Source organism: Theobroma umbraticum, unplaced genomic scaffold (assembly GCF_002168275.2).
Source record: "Theobroma umbraticum cultivar Fairchild unplaced genomic scaffold, ASM216827v3 scaffold_44.0, whole genome shotgun sequence".
In the NCBI taxonomy this organism is placed as follows: domain Eukaryota; kingdom Viridiplantae; phylum Streptophyta; class Magnoliopsida; order Malvales; family Malvaceae; genus Theobroma; species Theobroma umbraticum.
In genome coordinates, this window is record NW_018397255.1 from 8,497,394 (window position 1) to 8,518,310 (window position 20,917).

The 20,917-nt window shown below is 33.4% G+C and overlaps 2 protein-coding genes across 2 annotated transcripts; both read right to left on the reverse strand.

Moving 5' to 3' along the window:
- Positions 1-10,716: 10,716 nt before the first annotated feature.
- Positions 10,717-11,175, reverse strand: LOC110410044 (RING-H2 finger protein ATL40-like). The gene has a single exon (XM_021419614.1). The coding sequence runs from the start codon at positions 11,173-11,175 to the stop codon at positions 10,717-10,719; it is 459 nt and encodes a 152-aa protein (XP_021275289.1).
- A 3,563-nt stretch (positions 11,176-14,738) lies between these two features.
- Positions 14,739-20,683, reverse strand: LOC110429496 (Reticulon family protein). Its single transcript, XM_021445567.2, has 6 exons — positions 20,502-20,683; positions 18,712-18,905; positions 18,456-18,636; positions 18,181-18,322; positions 17,529-17,598; positions 14,739-15,127 (listed from the first exon to the last, which is right to left on the reverse strand). Exons 2-6 carry the CDS (start codon positions 18,893-18,895, stop codon positions 14,958-14,960), a joined length of 747 nt encoding a protein of 248 aa, XP_021301242.1. The 5' UTR covers positions 18,896-18,905; positions 20,502-20,683; the 3' UTR covers positions 14,739-14,957.
- Positions 20,684-20,917: the final 234 nt, after the last annotated feature.

Here is a 20,917-nt window from a genome sequence, read left to right on the forward strand (position 1 = left end):
ATTATGCTAGGCCTCATAAGGAGTTTTGTTGTTAACAACTTGAGTTATCAAGATATTCTGCAGATATACGGTAGTGCTAAATGCTTTAGCCTAGAAGCTCTTTAGAAGCATTTTCCCAAATAGAAGGCACTTGCACATCTCAACAATAGTTCTGTTCTTTCTTTCACTCACACCATTTTATTTAGGACAGTACAAAACAGTTAATTGATAAAGAATACCCTCATTTTCCAAATAACTTGTGAACTTTGAAAAAATATATTCTCCTCTATTATTTTTCCTTAAAGTCTTGATCTTACAACTATATTCATTCTCAACTTTAACTTTAAATTTCTGAAACACAAAAAATACTTCTGACTTGTGCTCAATCAAATAGATTGAAATGATTTTAAACATGTCATCAGTAAAAATAACAAAATATCTACTTCCACTTAGAGAAGGCTCACTCATAGGTCTAGCAACATTAGAGTGAACTAAATCTAGTCTATTAACTGCTTTATTCAGGCTCAATTTAGGAAAAGGCTTTTTAGTCAGTTTACCATGTTCATGCAATTTTGAAAGGTTCATCAACAAACCAGAGGCACTGGCTTGCAATAATGACTTATAATTGCAATGACCAAGCCTTTTGTTCTAGAAAATTGATTGTTTAGTTGATGACTTAATTGCAGATAAGTAAATGTTACTCTATTTTATAGGAAAATATCTCTTAACCATAGACATTGACATCAAATATTCACTTAAAGGCTCATGAATTGTGCATGCATGATTTTTAAGTAGCAACACATAATACTCATCAACCAGCTGACCCACACTCAAGAGATTTTAAGTTATTTCAAGAACTAAAAGCACATTAAGGGCATACTTGGTGCTTAAAATAGTTTGAATTGCAATTGTGCCTTTCCCTGTAGCTTGTAGTATATAACAATTTCTTATTTTTATTGAAGAATAATGATTAGTGTCGATTTCAGAAAATAATTCAACCTCTGAGGTCATGTGGTTTGAACATGCATTATCAATAAGCCACTAATTTTCATATGTTAAACCAGACTTTGTGGTACCCATAAATGAGACTTCTTCTGCAACTTTAGCCTTCTCAACTTGTTTTATAGCCTTTGTTTCCTTGTTTGCTATATCAGCTTTATTCTTGCAAACTCTTTCTACATGTCCCCGTTGTTTGCATGCATTGCATTTAACCCTAGGTCTAAACTAGCCAAAAGATTCAGCATGGTTCTTCTTTTTGTAGTGAGTACAAACTGGAAGCTTTCCTTTTCCATTTTGCAATCTTCCAGTATGAGTACCAGCTTTATCTTTTTCTTTGGTATTATTTGGATTCTTTTTAAATGAAGAATCTACATGAGTTTTGCCTTTCATACAAGTAGACAAAGCATGATCAACTCTTTCATCTCTCCTTGCTCCTTTTCTTTGTTCATCAGTTTCCAAAGCACTCATTAAATTTGAGATTGTGAGTTTTTAGATGTCCTTTACTTGCTTTAGAGAAGTAACAGTGCCATCAAACCTCTCTGGTAAGCTCATCATAACCTTCTCCACCACTTTTACATCTGTAAAAGTTTCACTCATAAGTCGAATCTGATTCACCAGCTTCATCACATCTTCAACAAATTCACCCACTATCTTACTTTCCTTCATTCTCAAAAGTTCATATTTTCTTATGAGATTTTACAAACGCATCTATTTGCTTCTTGTAGACCCCAAAAACTCCTGTTTAAGCTTAAAGCTTGTTTTGTAGTCTCATACCCCATAATTCTACTAAAGACTAACTTAGACACTGTTGAGTGTATGAAAGATATAGCTCTATATCTCTTTGTAATGTCCTCTTCATATTGCTTCACTTATGCTTATGTGGCATTCTCTTTCAAAAATGCTTTCATTTTGACAACCCAAACATGGTAGTTTGAACTATCAAATGTAGGTGGTGATTGCTATCTAACAGTTGAAGTTGATATTGTTTGAAAAAGAGTAAGTTTTTGGTAGGTGAAAGATGAGATTTTAGGATTGTGTTTTAGTATTTTAGGTGGCTCAAGGATCGGTTAATACTCTAATACCATGATATGGTTGATGTCATAGAACAGATGTTCAAGAACCATTAAAAGAATATATAATTGTAATGCATAGAACAAGAACAAAGTTAAGAAGAAAATAACTTTGCTAATATCGATCATCATATTAACTGAAGAGAGATATAAGCATTTACACATAAAATGCATAACACTTGTACAAAACCACCAAGTGTTTAACATAAGATTAAAGTTAGCATGCAAAGCTTACACATTTATAAACATGTAGTAGCAACATAAGTTTTAGCTTACTAAACTAGTACAACAAAGCAAAATAGACACATGTCCAATACTTAGTTAAAATAAGAAACAAGACTCAAGCTAATTTTATCTTAACGTAGTCGGGTCTTGCTGGTATGTGGACGTTCTAAGAGACTATAGTGGGAATTTTAAACTTTTGTTTTCCAAATCCCAGGGTATTGGTGACTTTAATCGTTTTGAAATCATGGCGACAAAGGAAGTTTTTGGTTTTTTTGGTGTGTTTTCTTGAACTTCTTCTCATTCTTTGATTATTGAATCTGACTCTATAAATGCAATTAAATGGTGTGAAAATCCAAAGACTGCTCCGTGGCGAATGAGAGGGCTAAAGCTAGTGTGGATAGACCTTTTGATTTCATTCAGGTTTTCTAATTTTCGCGATGGTTCGCTTGCTTCTTTGCTTCTTGTTTCAACTGCTACTTCCTTTGTTCCTGGTTTTTTCTTTCTCTGGTTCGTTTTGCTTTGGCTATTGTCTTTGTTTATTTTTGTTTTGCACCTGACTCTGTTGCCTTGACTCTCCTTTTGCTTGTGTTTTTTGTTTTGTATTGTTCGATGCCTTGCGTCAAGATCTTAATAAATTCTTTCTGCTATTAAAAAAAATATATCAAGCGGCACATTTGAGATCTTTTTATTTTTTATTTTTTTCCAATCTCCCACAAATGAAACTTCTTCTCCTCGTTAAGACCATCTCGCCATGTGTCCTTGGCAAACTAATATTATACTACTCTACATATTTTTGGGACATGTCATACCATCCAAAAATTACGTATTGGGCATAATATTATAATAATGTTCAAAATCTTGCTTTTAATTCTTCAACGAAGGACATGCCCACGACACCAAGACTGTCTCCATTATTATTATTATTTTTTAATCTTGTAAAAGGAAGGGGTATGGCCATTTTCCCATTTACTAGACACTTGCAAGGCATGGCCCTTAGTGACCATCACATGATCAGTCAATGGGGCTGGACCGTTGTGGGTCATTGACTCCTCATAAATATAATAACAAAAACTTAATAACATCCAACTATTTAAATGAGATATTGACCATGTGAAGAATAATCTTTAAGCAGCTACTTTTCGATATGAAATTAAAAGGACCTCCCCAAAAGGGTAATTTACATGTGACTTGTTTCCTCTTTTTGTAATAAGGTTTGATACAACACTCACTTTGTTCACCTGTTTTAGGTATAATTCTTGTCTAATGAATGTATGGCTTACCTAAGGTCATATATAACAATGAAAGATATTCTTTTTAATATTTAAAGTCTCTCTTTCTAAACCGTACACGCTAGCTTTTTCTAAAGCATACAACTTGTGTGAATGTATATCATAAAATTCATAAGAATAATAATCCTATTTTTTTTGAAAAAAAATTCAGTTATTTGATTATTTATAATTGACATGAAAGTAATATATAATAATCTTATAAGTATTTATTTATCTTTTTAGTAATTAAATAGTTTAATTGTCGAACAGTTATCAAGTTTATGATTTAAAATTTTTATAATTACGTTATTAGACATGCAGATTTTGTTATTGTTATTGTTGATGTTAATAGTGAAAATGATCTAATTAATAACTTATCATGTATCATGTATTTAACATTTGGTTTTATGTTAAATAGTATAATATACACGGTTTTCTTGCTCATGCTACGAATGGGTTTTTTTTTTTTTGTCTTTCTCAAGTGATATGTATTCAAAATTTATTATTTTTAATTACCAAAAACGAAAATACACTATAGGAAATAGTTCAGAAAGAGAGACTGAACATTGAAACTATAAGATGAATTAAAATGAGTCACACGTCTTAGAATATAAAATTAAGCTCCAATTTGTCATGGAGTTGAGAGAGGGACGGAGGCTTTTCCTTTGGTAATATATATATGTGTGTGTGTTAACAAATTAAATTGTACTTAATTTGTCCTCTTCATCAAAGTCCCTTTTGTTCACCGACGCTTATCCTGCACCCACAGGAGAAAGCATTACAGATCAGCTGATCCAAATAATGAAAGACACATTCAACAGTCTGTTACATACAAAGATCCAGCTGCAGCAATACATACTATACATAACCAAATACAACCATTCCATGAATTAAAAAGTAGTATTAAAAATGAATTATTATCCTATATATAAATGTTGAAAATTTTAATTTAACTTCAACAGCGGATTTAAAAGGTTCACAATTCACAAATGTCAAAATTTAGACATATTATGAAGATTTGTAACCATCCTATAAATCCACTTGTGAAGTTAAGAAATTTCAGTGTTAATGCATATTTTAATAAGTAGATAAGTGTCCAACATAATCTCATACACAAAGATAAGAAGTCAAATAATGCAATAAATACAATTGAACAGCTATTCCTGAAGCATATATCCATCCCTCCCCTGATGGCCAATTAATCTGCTTTTTAGTTGTTGTATATATGTACCATTTCAATATGTTGCTTTATTAAATGCTTCTTCCTTTATGTCTAGTGGAGATATGTTATCCCCATTCACCACGTTGGCCATCACTTCAGTAGCTTAATTTAATTTGTTCTCTTGAATCCTTATACCCAGAAAGCATATATAACCCTAAAACCTAAATATGATTTTATATTATATATGTATAATACTTTGCAAAAGGAAAGTAAGTAAAAAAGAAAGGGAAGAAAGAAGATGAAATGATCAAGTGATGATGATGATATACCAAGAAACAAAAGTCTTGTTTGCCAGCCAACTTGCTTTCCTCTCCCAAATAGTAGATTGTCCAGTGCTAATGCGAGTCAAGTCCATGCTTTGCGGTGGAACACATGTTGCTCTAATTATCAATCTACCGCCACATGGAGCCTGAATTGTTGACTTATTATGAGAGATAGAAATGAGAGTATTGATTAGACAAATAGGACATACATATGTAGACGAAAAAACATTAAGCTACCTAATGTAATAATCATTTGAAGAAAGACTTTAAAAGAAAGTAGTGTAAAAATTTTATTTCCTGCTTTTACAACTTGGAAAACATCAGTGAAAAGAAGGTAATCTACTAAAATTAATCTTCTACACTGCTTCTTCATCCAATATATATAAAAAATGAATCAGCCATCAGTTTCACTAGCAGCTAGCATTAACAGTAAAACATGCCTGCAGTGATCGTTGGTCCTCTTAGCTGAATTTGTTGGTTTTTTTCAGTTTGAGAAGGGAAACTGTCGAATAATTTGTGTCCAAGTGAAATTAAGCAATCCCATTATGTCAACAAAGGCAAGAGTTATTAAACAAATTAAAATGGGAACATGTATTGCTGGAAGATGATAAGATTGCATATAATATATATAAAAGGGTTTTCCTAACTTCAGTTAGTTCAGTAAGAATGGTATCATTGTAAATGCAAGAGGACATTTTGGAACAAATATATGCCTATAGATACGCGTTAGCATTTCCCTAATTTGTAAAACCATAAAGAGGACTTGGAAATGCAAAGCCCTAAGCCTGTCAATAAGCCAAACATCATGATATGTATGTGATAGAGAGAGATAGAGAGACAGAGACAGGGAGAGAGATAAGCAACAAGGAGAAAGAAAGGGCAGTAGTATAATAGTACAATGTAGATATATGTATTAGCATGGAAGCCACTCTTCATAGTGACAAGTTTACTAGTGAGTCATACAACTAAGAGTGAACTTCAGCTATATATTAAGCGCACAATTATAAGTAGATTACTGGCTTTTAAAGTCTACAAATACATATGTATCGGTTGATTTCTTCAGCTCTCCAGCTATTCTGAGATGATATCCTCTAATCCCTCATGTCATTAGCTAGCTACGCCGCAGGTGCTACGTCAGCTCCATCGTCGTCGTCGTCATCGTCCCCATCGTTTTCCTTATATGTAAATAGACAAGTCGCATCATGGTGATCATTGTTGATGAGCATCTTAGAAACACCTGCAGGCTTCTTGCCACTGACAACCACCATTGAGTTGTGTAGTAATGCGGCAGAAGGAAACTGCTTCTAACTTGGGCAAAGAGCGTTTTGTAGTTGAGTGAAATGAGACCACACCACGCAATTTATAACGGGTAAAAGTAGTACCACTGGGTCTGGCACTAAGTAAAGCAGGAAGGAGAGTGACATAGCAGGGCTATAGTCTCCATACATTCTTCTTAGTTGGCGGGGTAGGGTCCCACTCCCTCGCACATGAGCCATTCTCATGTAGGGTTGTTGCCCACTCGTGGAAGCAACAGGTCTACACACTCTCAACCTTCATTGCCACATGCAGCTCATCTACCTGGAAAAATTTGTATGATATGATCAACCCTTGAGTAGCAGATGGAGGCAGCAATTTTCAAACGACCGGCCCTCTCCCCAGTTTGTTTCAGGGTAAGGAGGAATAGAACCTTAGCCATGTGCAAATTAAATAAAGTGAGAATATTTAATCCTAAGAGGGTTCATCAAAGTCCAACTTACCTTGATTTTGGCTCTCCTGAATCGATGAAAGATACAAAAAAGTATAATTTTTCTAATGAAATCAGAATATTTTAGCTTGACATATAATAATTAACAATGACATCGTTCAAAATTTTGACTCAAATTATATTTTTCTTTGGCATATCTATTGAGAAGCATACAGGGATTTATTAATAGAAATAAACAATTAAAAAACGTCTCGGAAGATAGATAAAATCCCAAAGCCACCTTAACTGCAACAACAAAAGATGAATCCCAAGCTTAAACACAAATATCAGAAACAGCCGAAAGTCTGCAACCAAAAACAAACTAGCAACAATACTGGCTCTACAAGAACAGGCGTATGAAGCCTGAAACTACCCAGCAACAGCAAACAACATAGGCGTATGAAGCTTTTAACACAAGTATCAAACTTAGACATTGCCGCATTGCCATAGGGTCTTTGGCATATATAATAAAAACACATTCAGTCTTGGGTTACCATCTCTTAAATTTCATCTGTTTCATCTTAATATTTGTACTTGAAACATCTAATTAAATTAAATTTTAAATAAGTTAACAAAACTGTAATCAAGAAGCAAGGAAAATTCACATTGAGGGGAAATAAAGAGTACAACTAAAAAGTATTCTTTGATATATATATATATATATATATATTAATTATAGCTCTTCTAATTTTACAGAATTATAGTGTGTGTATTATTCATAAATGTAGGTAAAAGATGCTAATCTTAAATTTGTGCACCTATATTTTCTACGTTGATCTAGGCTTGGTTGCATTTTAAGTTGGGTACCTAGTGATTTCCTCATGACAGTTAGCAATATCAATTTTTTTTTTCTTTTGAGGAGATGATAATATATTACGAGTGTAAAACACCAGTGGAAATCTATAGATTACATTCACAATATTAGCTATATGTCTAAGCAAGCTTAGGCTATATTTAATATTTGCTATTGCGTTTGAAAAAGATGATATAATATTTAAAAAAGTTTTTAAATTATTTAAAAAATTTGAAATAAGTTCATATTTTTATTATTTTATTAAGTTCAATCAAATTCTTATAATTGTATTTTTAATCAAATAAGTTCTCATAAGTAACTATTGTTAGTTAAATGATCACTTATATTATTCTATATCACATAATATTGACATGTCATAATAGATGATTACGTGACATGATAGCATGATCACATGATATTTCATTCTCCATGTTAACCTCATATTGGGTGTAAAATAACAAGTGAAAATTTGACTAATGGTAGTTAATCCACCCTTAATTATAAGAACTTATTTAATTCAAAATAAAAGTATAAAGGTTTGATTAACATAAGATAATAACAAAGATTTATTTGAATTTTTTTAAATAGTTAAAAAGATTTTTTAAAATATTATGTTAAAAAATATTTAAGTTGAAAAACTTCGTTTGAAAACTATTATGAGAAAAAGTAGTAAAAAAAATATAACTTGAGATTTTGAGCGTTTGGTATGTTTTTTGAAAAGGTGGTATGAGAAATTAAAATGTTTTGAATAATATGATATTAAAGAGTAATAAGAATAAACTTTTTTGACACTATTTGAGTAAATTGTTAGAAATTAGCGTGTAACAAAACTAGGTTGCTGTGAATTTTTTAATTTTAAAAATTCATATAAAAATATAATTTTTTTCTTATAAAATATTCAACATTGTTTCAAACTAGATAACAAATTTTTTTTTAACAAATTAAAATAGAGTTCTTTTTTAAATAGGCCTCATGCATAAGACGTTTCTGACAATAGATATTTTTATAATTTTAACTGTTTTTAATCAAGAGAATTAAAATTTCAACAAAATTACTCTTAATAAAACCGACTCATTTATTTAGCTCCGCACCTCAACCCGAAACCTATTAACGAGTCAAGTATGTTTAAGTTTGCATCTCAAACTAACTCATATTCTTTGAGTTTTTCTCGTCAGACTATTTATCATTAGAGTATTTCTTATTAGAAAGAAAAACGTTTAAGCATTTTGAGCGTTTTGGAGTAGTTTTTGATACACGAAGAAAACTTTTGAGCGTTTTGAGAATTTTTAAGTATTTTGGAGTGATTTTTGATATATGAAGAAAAACTTTTGAACATTTTAAGCACTCTTTGTCAAGTAGGCATATTCGTTAATTATGTTGTTAAATAGAATATGGTGTATCATTTGAAGTTATTGATATTGTTAAATGGAAATAAGTAGTTTTGGTGGTTTTTGAGTATTGTATGACTATTTTTAGATATTACATGATTGATTATGGGTATTGCATGATTAGTTTTTAAATATTGTGTGACTAATTTTTAGATATTGTGTAACTGACTTTAGACATTACGTGACTAATTTTTAAGTATTGCGTGATTGGTTAATATGGCATTGCATGACTAGTTGGTAGGTATTACGTGACTTGCTAGTAAGGCATTGCGTGACTAGTTACTAAGATATTATGTGACTTAAGCATTACTTAAAAATCAATTACACAATGCCTATAACCAATAATGTAATATCTAAAAACCAATCACGCAATACTTAAAAACTAGTCTTACAATACTTAAAAATCAGTATAATCAATTTCAATTTTTCAACTTTGGAGTTCTATGAATAAACCAATAAACTCAAGAATCTAAAACACTTTTTTTTTTACTAAGCCATGAAAATGTGCATTTCATAAAAATAGGTTACAAAACTCTATAACCCTTCAAAGCAAGACAAAATATATCTTTATCGGGAGGGCCTTGCTCACTCCTCTTATACAAAAACAAAATATATTTCCTTTACAAAATATTCTCTGAACAATTTCTATTCAAAATCCCATAAAAAAATTTAAATCCCCAACAAACATGTTTAACAATCATCATAATCCCAAGCATAACAAAACCGTAAACCACCATAAAACTCACCAAACATATTTTAGTTATTCCTTCTCCCTGAGCCCATTATCTTAATCAATTTTATCCAACTAATCAACACAGGCATCTCCATCGTAGCACACGCTTTAAAGTAAGTTATCACCAAAAAGTATCCATTACCACATTCATCATGTTCCCTGTAATCAAAGTAAAATCGTTGTTTATTATCTTTGAAAACCCCAAGATCTACCATCCCAAAAAATAAAATAAATTAAGAAAAAGCTTGATGTCATTTCTACTGTTTGAATAGTGAGATAAACAGTATTTAACCAGAGAAAAATCAAGATTTAATTTTAAAATTTTATCTGTATGCGAAATAGAGAAAATTAAAATTATTTTAATTTATCTGAAATTGTTTAAAAGGTATTATTGTCAAATCATGTAAAAAATTAATAAAAAATAATTAAAATTATAAAAAAATATATTTTTAAATTAAACTTATAAAAAAAATTGTTTCTCGTAATTTTCTCATTAAAATATATGTAGCATTTGAACAAAGAGTTGTAGCAGCATCCTTTATCGATGCTTAATTAGGCCTTAAAAAAGCCCAAATGGTTGGCTTGGTCTAGCCATCCAAGGCCTAGACCTGTCCAATTGGGACCGGTAACAACGTTCGGCCCAATCCGACCTTGCAACCGCAGATGAAGCACCATCAAGGTAGACCAGCCCAACTATTGCCACCAATCCGGCTAAATAAAGAGGGGAGTGGGGAACTAAACACAAATGGAAAATGAAAAACAAAGTTTAACTTAACTTGTTAAAAGGCCTAATCCTAATTTTCAACATTAATAATAAAATAAAAAAATTATTTTACCATGCCAGATGACGAATATATCACTTTAACAGACGTTTATATCATGTCCAATTAATTTCTTTGATTGAACTATATATTATTAATATTACTAAATAATATGTAATACAATATAAGAGTGAATTACTAATTAAAGCTCAACATGTAAAAAAATTAGGACTCCAATCCCATTCTAATTAATCCTTCTTTATCTAAGACTCTAAGAACTGTTTACAATCTGAGTGGTTGGTTCCGAATCATGGACAGAAGCACGACAAAGTGGGCAATGCGTATCCTTAACCAGCCACTTATCTATGCAAAGCTTATGGTACATATGTTTGCATTTGGAAAGAACCCTACACTCATCTCCATCCTTCAACTCTCCCAAGCATATCGCACAATCGGTGCAGTTTGATTTAGTTCCTCCATCCTTGTAGATAACAATGGTCCCTGCCAAGACTAGTACTGCAGCTGCCTGCTGGCTCGCCGGTGGCTGTCTTTGCCTGGCCTGGTTATTGCGTGGTCTCCCGGTTTCAATATCTTGGGGAGGATGAGCTCGGAGACTTTCCCTTAAGCCTTTGTCGCAGCAAAACATGAAGGCAACTATTATCAGTACTGCTATTATCGTCACCCAGACTGCAAGTTGGAGGTCGCTCAATAGGGTTTGTGCGGATGACATGATTGAAGAGAAAGAATCCAGAGAGACTGTGCATGCACCTACTTCTGTTGTTCTATACACTGTATATGAGTTTCTTAATTTACGTCCTTTATATATATAATAACTTAATTAATCCTAATTCATGGCGGATTTGGTTAATTTTTTATCAGTACTGGAGGATACAATATTATTGATTCATATAAAAAATTACCGTTAACTCCAATTGAGCATGTCAAACAATTAAGCAGGCTAATGCGTTGCCACCAGCTTCTGCAAATCCTGGACATGGTTTTGAAGAGACGCCAATACATGTCATATATATTCTTGCTACTATCTGATGCTAAATGGAAGTCCAAATTTTTTATACTTGTTAAAATGTTACTGTAGATCTCGGAATCTTTACATTTATATGTACTATTAACAATTTTTTTGTGTAAAAAATACAGTAATAAAGTATTGAAATTAATATATATTTTATAAAATAGAATTGCTTTACATACTCTAACAAAAATTTAAGTTTAAGAATTATATCCTTTAATTTAGGATTCTATTGTTTTATTAATTTAATTTAATACTAAAATCTTTGTCAAACTAAATTATTAGAGAACCATAGATAACTAGGTAGATTAGAACTATTTAATAATCAGGTAAAAGTAAAAAAAAAAGAAAAAGAAACAAGCTTTTTAATGAATGGATTGTTTTAAGCTTCTTTGAATTTTACGTTAGAAGTCTTTATGAATTGAACCAAGTTGGATGTATCATACCTTTCATTTTTAAAGTTAAACATAAATTCAATTCATTTCATCCATTTAATTATTATTTTATATTCATGTTTTAAATATATTTTTACATAAAAATTATATAATATAAGATAATCGACCAAGTTGGATTTAAATTTCTAAGCTAATGCAACTCGAACCAGACCGAGCCCACAAGCTTGGTCGAGTAACTCGACTTGAGACACCTCTACTCCATAGCACCTCTTTTTTTTTTTTTCTTTTTTGCTACAATCTTAATTTTAAATGTAGTGCCTTAGACAGTTTTAAGAGACAATATTGTGAAAAACATAATCTTATTTGTTTGAATTGGAATGATCTTTCATAATGGACGTTGTAATCACATAATCATGTGATATTTTATATATATATATATTTATATTTATTGGGAATCATCAATGACTTGATGGAGATGGAGACTTAGTAAGTTGGCTTCGTCTAGCTTTCCAAGGCCTAGACATGGCCAACTAGGGCCGGAAATTAACAATGTCGGCCAAATCCAACCTAGCAGCCGCATATAAAGCACAGGTAAGCTAGACCAGTCTGACTATTGCCAGGAATCTCGCTTGTAGAGCTTCTTGTATGGAGGGGAACTAAATAAAAAGGTCAAAGAAAGAAGAGATACAAAACGAAAAAGAAAACCAGAGTTTTAAACTTTAACTTGTTAAAAGCCCTAATCCTGATTTTCAAAGTTAAAAATATGTTTACCATGACAGATGATGAATATATAACTTAACAGACGTTTATATCATGTTTAATTAATTGGTTTGATGGAACTATTGTTAATTAATAGTACTAAATACTAATAAAATATAAAAGTGAATTACTAATTAAAGCTCAATGGAATAAAATCAAACCTCTGTTTTAAACTTGTAGCAATTATATACTAGAAATATTAGGATTTCAATCCATCCTCCATCTGTGAACTGTCTACAATCTGAGTGGTTGGTTCCAAATCATGGAAAGAACCACGACAAAATGGGTAATGCCTGTCTTTAACTAGAGACGGATCTATGCAAATTTTATGGTATAGATGTTTGCATCTAGAAAGAACCCTACAATGATCTCCATCCTTCAACTCTTACAAGCATATCGCACAATGGGTACAGGTTGATTTAGTTTCTCCATTCTTGTAGATAACGATGGTCCCTCCCTGCCAAGATTGGTACTGCAGCTGCCCGTTGCTTCTCCGGTGGATGACTTTGCATGGCCTGATGAGGTAGTGGATTATTGCTTGGTCTCCCGGTTTCAATATTTTGGGAAGGATGGCGTAGACGTTTCCTGAAGTCTTTGTGGCAGCAAAACACAAAAGGTAAGTATTATGATCGTTGCAATTATCAACCCAGAGTGCAAGTTCGATGACACCCAAAGTTTTTGCGGAGGACATAGTTGAAGAGAAAAAATCGAGAGAGTGTGTGGCAACTGCATCCATCTACTTCTACATCGTTTTTTGAGTTTTTAAGGTCCTGTGTATAATCACAAGTAAATAATTCAAAACTGTGTAATAGAAAAGTAAAAGTAAATGGATGCAATGCTACACACTCTCGATTTTTTTTCTCTTCAACCATGTCAACAACACAAATTTTGGGCGTCATCGAACTTACTCGGGGGGTTGATTTGGTTGAGGGTACTACAAAAGGATCGGATGTGGTGAGAATGGTTGGTGTAAAAGATGAGGTTAGTGGAAGAGTTATAGTGCCTTTGGTCCGACAGGCTTATTGGGTGCTCACGATTGAGTGGACGTCGGGCTAGGAGGATTGGGGAGGGAGTCGGCGGGGGTAGTTTGTGCAGTGTTCCTGGATGGTGGCTCTCGAAGGATGTCGTTGTAGGGGATGGCAAGGTTAGGGTTCAGATAGGTGGAGGGGTGGTAAGGAAGATTAGATTGAAATGAGAGTTTTGACATTGTTTGCTGAGAGGAGGAGGGGGTTGGATGGAAGTGAGGTGGGCTGTGCTGGAAGCAAAAGAGGTTAGGTAGAAAGGTTGGAATGAGTGGTATTAGATAGGTAGGTAGAAAGGGAGGAATGGCATGATTTGGATTTTCCAAGTGTGGCTGTGGCATGGACGTGGGAGCTCCTCTGTGGGGAACTCCTATGGAGGTAAGCTAGCGGGACAAACCCTCGACAGGTTGCAGATGATCCAGGTGACGCCAGCGGTGGAGATTCATGCTGACATTGGCCATTTGAGGATTGAATGTCGCAAGAGTGCCGAGGGAGCTTTCGCTGGGCACTACTGGCCTTTGAATGCAGCGGTATGCTGGAAAGCCGGTGGAACATATCTTCCTGGTTGCAGGCCGCTTCGAATGAGGCCATCAGTGTAGGTACCGCTGTCAATGGGCATCCAAATGTGGCTGTTACAGATTGCTCAAGGAAGTAAGCTGCTTATACTTGTGAATGTTTTAGGTCATGGAATGGTGGGTCTCTCTCTCGATGGCTTGCTTGAGTTGTGAATGGTTTATGGCAATGGTGTTTTAATAATGGTTGCACCTTTTTGACTTTAGAGAATTGTTGGCAAAGGACTGGATACTTGATGGAATCCAGACTGGGTAGATACCCGATGCAGGGCATCGATGGGCTCGTGGAATCGGTATCTGTGGTGAATGGACTGTTTGTTGGCTTGTGAGTCTTTACGCAAGACTAGTTGGCTGCTGTGAAAGACGTGGACTTAAAAGAGTTTAAGCTTTGCTTGGTAAAGAACACAGAGAATGATAGTTTAATCATTTTGACTTGAAACACTGACAATTAGGCAAACTATATGCTTTTGTTTGGTGGTATACGACAGAGTTAGTGCCGAGTTATTGCAAATATGACCTCCGAGCAAAAATTTTAACATATTAATGAGAAATAATCCAAGCAACGGACCTTAACAAGATAATTCCAAGATCCAAAGTGATGTCACAAGAATAACATACCATATTTTCACAAATCATACCACAAACATATTCTACATATACCTGCTTTACTGGATCCCCAACACAATTAAGATATGCTAGAGAAACTCAGAAGATCTATTGAATGTCAACAAATGTACCTAATCATGCTTCTTCAACTTGAACTTTCCCTTGGGAATCTTGCTCAGAACACCAGTATCCAACTTCTTATAGTGATTCCGAAACTGGTCAAGGAAATTGTACACAAAGCTATCGATTTGCTCATCATACCTCTCGTAGAGGACTGGTAATGTATGGGCTGCAACAAAACCTGACAAGGAAAAGAAAACCTTCAAGGTCAAACACCAATGCACATAGAAACATATACATGGACATTTATCAGGAAGATAAAGGTTCCTTATGCGCTACAGAAAACAGCATCCTGGAAAAATTAAAGCATAGGTGTCTGGTTTGCTCCATACGATGGAAAAAAGATAAGCATCTCCAGATCCAAATGTATTGGTCATATGTGAAAGTGCATGCCATCATTTACATTACGATACCAAGAAAATAAAAATCCCTGGAAATTTTACTTGCCTAGCAGTAATATCCCACCAAACTGATCATACATCCAGCAAAGCACAATTTCAATAATGTTAAATGCCAAAATTGATTACACTAGCTCAAGGGCAAAACTGTTATCTGTTCCATTGCTTTATGGATCAAGTTTTCAAAATATCTAGTTTCAAAATATCTACATGGTTCCAGCATACAGTTAAAGAATCAAAGGAAGAAGGTAAAATACCACTCCTGTTCCAAACAGAATATTCCAAAACTATATCCTCTTGCCCTTGAGAATACCAACAATTCTTACTTTTTCTATATTTCATATTAATTTTTAATATATTATTACACTTTTTTATATTAGAAACTATCAAACACCAATAACATAACATCATTTTAATTTTACCATAAGAAACAAAAAAGTCAAAGAATTTTTCTAACGTGGACATTCAATTTTGGATTAAGTACTTCATTGCTCAAACAAAGCACAATTTAACCACTGAACTATCTCAAAATGTTCATTTAGGCCATTGAACTTTTATTTGGCAAGAGTAGCCATGAAACCATTATTTTCATCCAATTATGAAACAAAACTTGTTATGCTTGATGTGATCAAGTCTAACAATTGTTAAATGATGTAAATCTCAATTAAGAATATGATATGGTGTTTAATGTGGCAATGAGAAAGGAAGAAATGTTGACATAAGATTTTTTGAGTTCAACATTTTTAATAGTTTTCTAAAAGGGGCTACTCATTATTTGAATTAAGAGGCCTAGACAGACTGCTTTTCTTTCCCTTTTCATTCCAAACCTTTTTGCCTTTTAACAGTTTTCTGAAAGGGGCTACTCATTCCTTTTCCCTTTTTCCTTCCTTTTTTCCTGTAAATTTTTTTACTATTTGTAAATTCCTAGCAGCGGTACAACAGGTGTGATTGCTTATAACTACAATCCAGGACTTGGCACTAGAACAGCCTTGGCTGGCCAAATCCAGCCATACTGCCACCAGATCAGGTAGCAACAGGACAGAGTCCATCCAGCTTGACCTCGACATGCCCCTACAAGTCTAATCCAGGCCAGCCAGCATAGATCTAGGCTGCCACGAATGAAAGCAGCCTAGGCTAATCAGATCCAACCATTCTGGCACCGAATAAGCACCAGCAAGCCAGATTCACCCTAGCCAGGTCAAACCTAAACTGGTTGATGTCAGCAATCTTGCTAGTCTGCCGCTTGAAGAAAAAGGCAATCAAGAGAGAAAAGGAAAATGAAAGTAAAATGTAGCTAGCATGGGAACTTGTAACTCAAATATAGAGTTCGCTCATTTGAAGAAACTAGTAAAATTTTGAACTCAGAAAGGAAAAAGGTTTCCATGTCAACACTGTTTCTTTTTTCAATGGCCATATTAGATGCCAAGGGATACAGCTAACAGTACATTTACATAACTTAATGTCTGATGGGCTCGATTGCATGAATTGTCTGAAGTTTAGGATACCATTAGATAGAATAACTTGATTGAAACAAATAAAAGTTCAAAGGCTAGAATTCCCACTATGAAAAAGTTTAGTCACTAATTATGATTTATAATTTTTAACTTTTAAACTATAGAATAAATCTTGCAAATCTCAATTCCTACTTGAGAGAAAAAATTTATTTTGCATTGATGTTACTTGCTGGTTGGAGGACCATGACCAAGTATTGAGGCAACACTTATTTTAGGTAAAAATTTCAAAATAGGATGATGAATGCAACAAAGAGAAAGGGCTAGGGATTATATATGTATGCATCTAACAAACATGCTCATGTTGAGTCAACGAAGAAAATCAGCTAAAAATTAAACCCAAATAGATAATCAGTTTGTACTAGAAATCAAGACAAGGAGAACAACTAAATTAATCGGCACCAACAAACCAAAGGAGGGAGTTTGTTAATCTTTGCAGAAATCAACTTGATATCAACAGCACTGCAACTTCTTGTCACAGTTTTAGGGTCCCTTTCTTAACTTTCAATTACATGCAACCTATTTGTTCCACAAACAAACAAAATCTAGTCTGCTTAACAATGTACAGAGCACACGACCACAAATCATAGTACTACCAGGCCTTTTTTTTTTTTTCTTTTAATGGTGGATCTACATACGGTTATGCTGAGATAAAATGAGTAAGATTTCTTACCAATGTACAAAACAGTCAGAAAGTTGCACCAACTTCCTATAACAGCAGCAACCCACAAGCTTAACACAACCTGGAAACGTTTTGATCATTAATTATTTACTCAAACAAATCTAGTGTAACAGATGAAAGTTATTAGGAATGCAGATTGAGTGTAACATTCTCCCTCCACAAACTATGGAAGATTGTAAGCAAAGTTGACAATATACTTCTAAAGCTTAAAATATTGCAATTATTTTGTTTCTTTTGTATCATCCGAGCTGAAACTTGTTCAAAAAATATTACTTCATTTTATTTTCAAACTTATTTTAGGATTAAGTTGGCAAATTTGCAAGTGTTAATAATATTGTTATTGAGGACCTCTTATTGACATATTTCAATTTAAGATTTCAAATATCTACAATCAATTTTATATATATAAGACAACCAAGTTAAAGAAAGAGAGAAGAATGCCACAATAAATAGAATGCATAAAGAAATCAAACACAACTTTTCTTCCTCCATGCATTAAGGATACATGGCTAAACAGTTAGCTAAATATTTCTACAATTTATGCCAGAATTTTTAAAAGGTTCAAAGATCAGCAAGGACCATTACTTTGCAAACATAAGCTGTGAAAAAAAAAATACTAAAAAAATCTCAAGAGCAGGCCTACCACAAGAAATTGTTTCAAGTTTCCTCCACATGCAACATCCTGAAGAAACTGTAAACCTCGGTTCACCTCGGCACCAAGTGACCTACCAATGCTGACAAATAATTCTTCAGGCAGAAAAAGCCGTGGCACTTCAGAAGGTGACCTATTGCCATGAAGTAATTTATTACCAAAGAAAAATTGAACACTCATCAGCAGCACACAAGAGTACCAAACCTTAAAGAAACAACAAATAGTAAAACGTAAAGACCACATATAAGCATGCATCTTTGAGTTACCTGTTAAGTAAGCCTGAGGCATTTGACCAAACAAACTGAGCAAGCATGCCAAGAACCACTGCAAAGCATAACAGAGTCAGGAAATGGTAATTAAGCCATTCAAATAGAACCCATATTGCTGTTGCACCAGCTAAAACACTGGCTGAGATCTTCTTGTTCCTCCATAACAAAACATCAGCAGCTGCACAATTTGCAATAACATGTATCAGCACACACGTTTTATAGCAATTTCAAGAAAAGAGTAGAAGAGTCCTACATTTTCCACCCCCCAAAATATGGTGGACAGGCCTCTGGCGTCCAAAAAGCCGATTCAAGCTAGAAACAACTGAGTTTGATTTCTCTTCCTCAAAAAAGGACACAGATTTCTGCTTAGAAACACTATCAGCAATGGTCTCCACTAGATTGTTCAAAAGGTCCTCTGATGTTATTTTCTCAGGCATTGTTCTTGTGCTTCAAGAAAATAGACAAATTATTCACCAAGAATAAACTGAACAGCCCTGAAATCCCATCAATATAGTAACATCTAACAAATAATTTAATGTTCCCTTTCTAATAGTATATTTTGAATATACTTTTGGAAAAAGAGTTCAAACATTGAGGTTTGATAATTAAGTCCATTACCAGACAAAAAAAAGAAAAACACCTTTTGCTTTAGCATCTCAGTAGACACATAAAAACACTTAACTGGAATATGAGCAACAATTCCAAGTTATTACAGTTAGCTAGTTGAATCCCATGCCATATCCACAGTGAGATGTTTATAAGATCAAATCTTTTTCACTGCTTCAAGACAATGTGATTTTTTCTTTTTCTTTCCTCTGTTGTCCAAATATCATTTTTTGTCAAGAGTTGACAAATTTTATTGTCAAAAACTGCAACTACACCAATGATATAGTAGGAAGATACTTGGAACAGTTATAGCTTCACGAAACCCAATTCCAACACATGGTTGATCCTTTTGCAAGAGACCCATGGTTGCTAGTTGCTAAAGATAATATCTAAGCAGACCAAGGCACACCACATGTTGGTTGCACAATTATTATGTTTTGATTTATTTAGCTAAAGCCAAAGAAAAATACAGTTTGTAGGTAATAACTCACATCTCACATCACTAGTACAACAAGAAGTCTCTCTCTATTATTGATGAAAATTAAATGTTACATCCTATTCTTTTCCATCCGAGCTACTATTAGACACATGGCTTTTGGGTGTTAAATTTTAGAAATTGAAACCTATATCTATACCATATAATAACCATATTGATTTACAATTTAAACGGTTAGACTAGGTAGAAAGCCAATTTTCAAGATGCAGCTTCCATCAACCACAAAGAGGGTGTCCATGATCCTTTGTTTCCTTGAAAAGATCAGGCAAACAAATCATTGATGTTTTAATTTCTCAAATTCTAACAAATTATTGAGTTGTTTCATGATATCCTTTCTATTAAATACTTCTTTGTCATTTGTGTTTCACCTACACAGCATATGGCCAAGACTTTGCTTTTCTAAACGACAGTCTGCAGAGAAAAGCATAAGTGTTCCAAACACCCCAAATGCCTTCTACTTAAAGTTGCCTTCATTTTTCACAATATAGACTTCTTGTATAAACATATTACAGCACCTTTCTTAACTCTTTGTTTCAGAAACCAAAACGCAAACATAGCTAAGCCTCCAAAGCTTTGTTCTTACTCATTTAACCCTATTTTTGAACTGTAATTCCGTACATCAACTCTACCCATAAAAATTTTTTGAGCAAAAAAAAAAGAAAAGAAGGGTAGAAATAAAGCAAACACAAAATTAGCATGCTCAATTTCCAAGATCAAGAAAGGGCAGCAGCAAAGCCAACAACCCAACCAAAAACAAGAAAAATCAGTAAACAAAAAGAACCAACAAGAAGAACTGAAAAAAAAAAATACAACCCAGGAATTAAAAATAAGAATTTCACTGGAATCAAATATCAGAAAAAAAAAAACATGATCAATGAATTGCAATTCATGCAGAAACCAGCATATTTGTTAAAGAAAAAAAAAAGTAAAAGAGCACAAACCAGAAAGAGAGCTTGGTGATTTGTTTGAGGAGAGTGGGGTGACACTGACAAGAAACGGATGGAGGAATCAGATATTTATTTATTCCGCGTTTTTACTTTTACGTTAGTCTGAGTTTAACTTCGAAAATTAAAGACGTGGTTTCATTATTGGTTTCGTGACGGCCATTGCCTTGAAGGCCTGCTCTGACTCAGGGCTTGACGGGTTGTTGTTTATCCTATTCCTAGTCATTGAGAAATCTTTCACGTGAGATATGAGAACAATATTTAATTGAAAAATTATTTTTAAAAAAATTCAATTTTTTTTTTCAATTCTACCAAAAAAAGCCTTAATAACACAATAATTCCAATAATAATTTTCTTTTTAATATTTTCAAAATGTTTCCTTTTTATTTTTTATATATTTTTATTCATTTTCT

Bases quoted from the DNA above. Each gene is read 5' to 3' on its own strand.
- LOC110410044 (XM_021419614.1), bottom strand. From the start codon at position 11,175: ATGTCATCCGCACAAACCCTATTGAGCGACCTCCAACTTGCAGTCTGG.
- LOC110429496 (XM_021445567.2), bottom strand. From the start codon at position 18,895: ATGCCTGAGAAAATAACATCAGAGGACCTTTTGAACAATCTAGTGGAG. The intron at 18,323-18,455 runs GTAACTCAAAGA...TCATGGCAATAG, and splicing joins GCCTCAGGCTTACTTAACAG to GTCACCTTCTGAAGTGCCAC. The intron at 17,599-18,180 runs GTAGGCCTGCTC...AAACGTTTCCAG, and splicing joins ACTTGAAACAATTTCTTGTG to GTTGTGTTAAGCTTGTGGGT.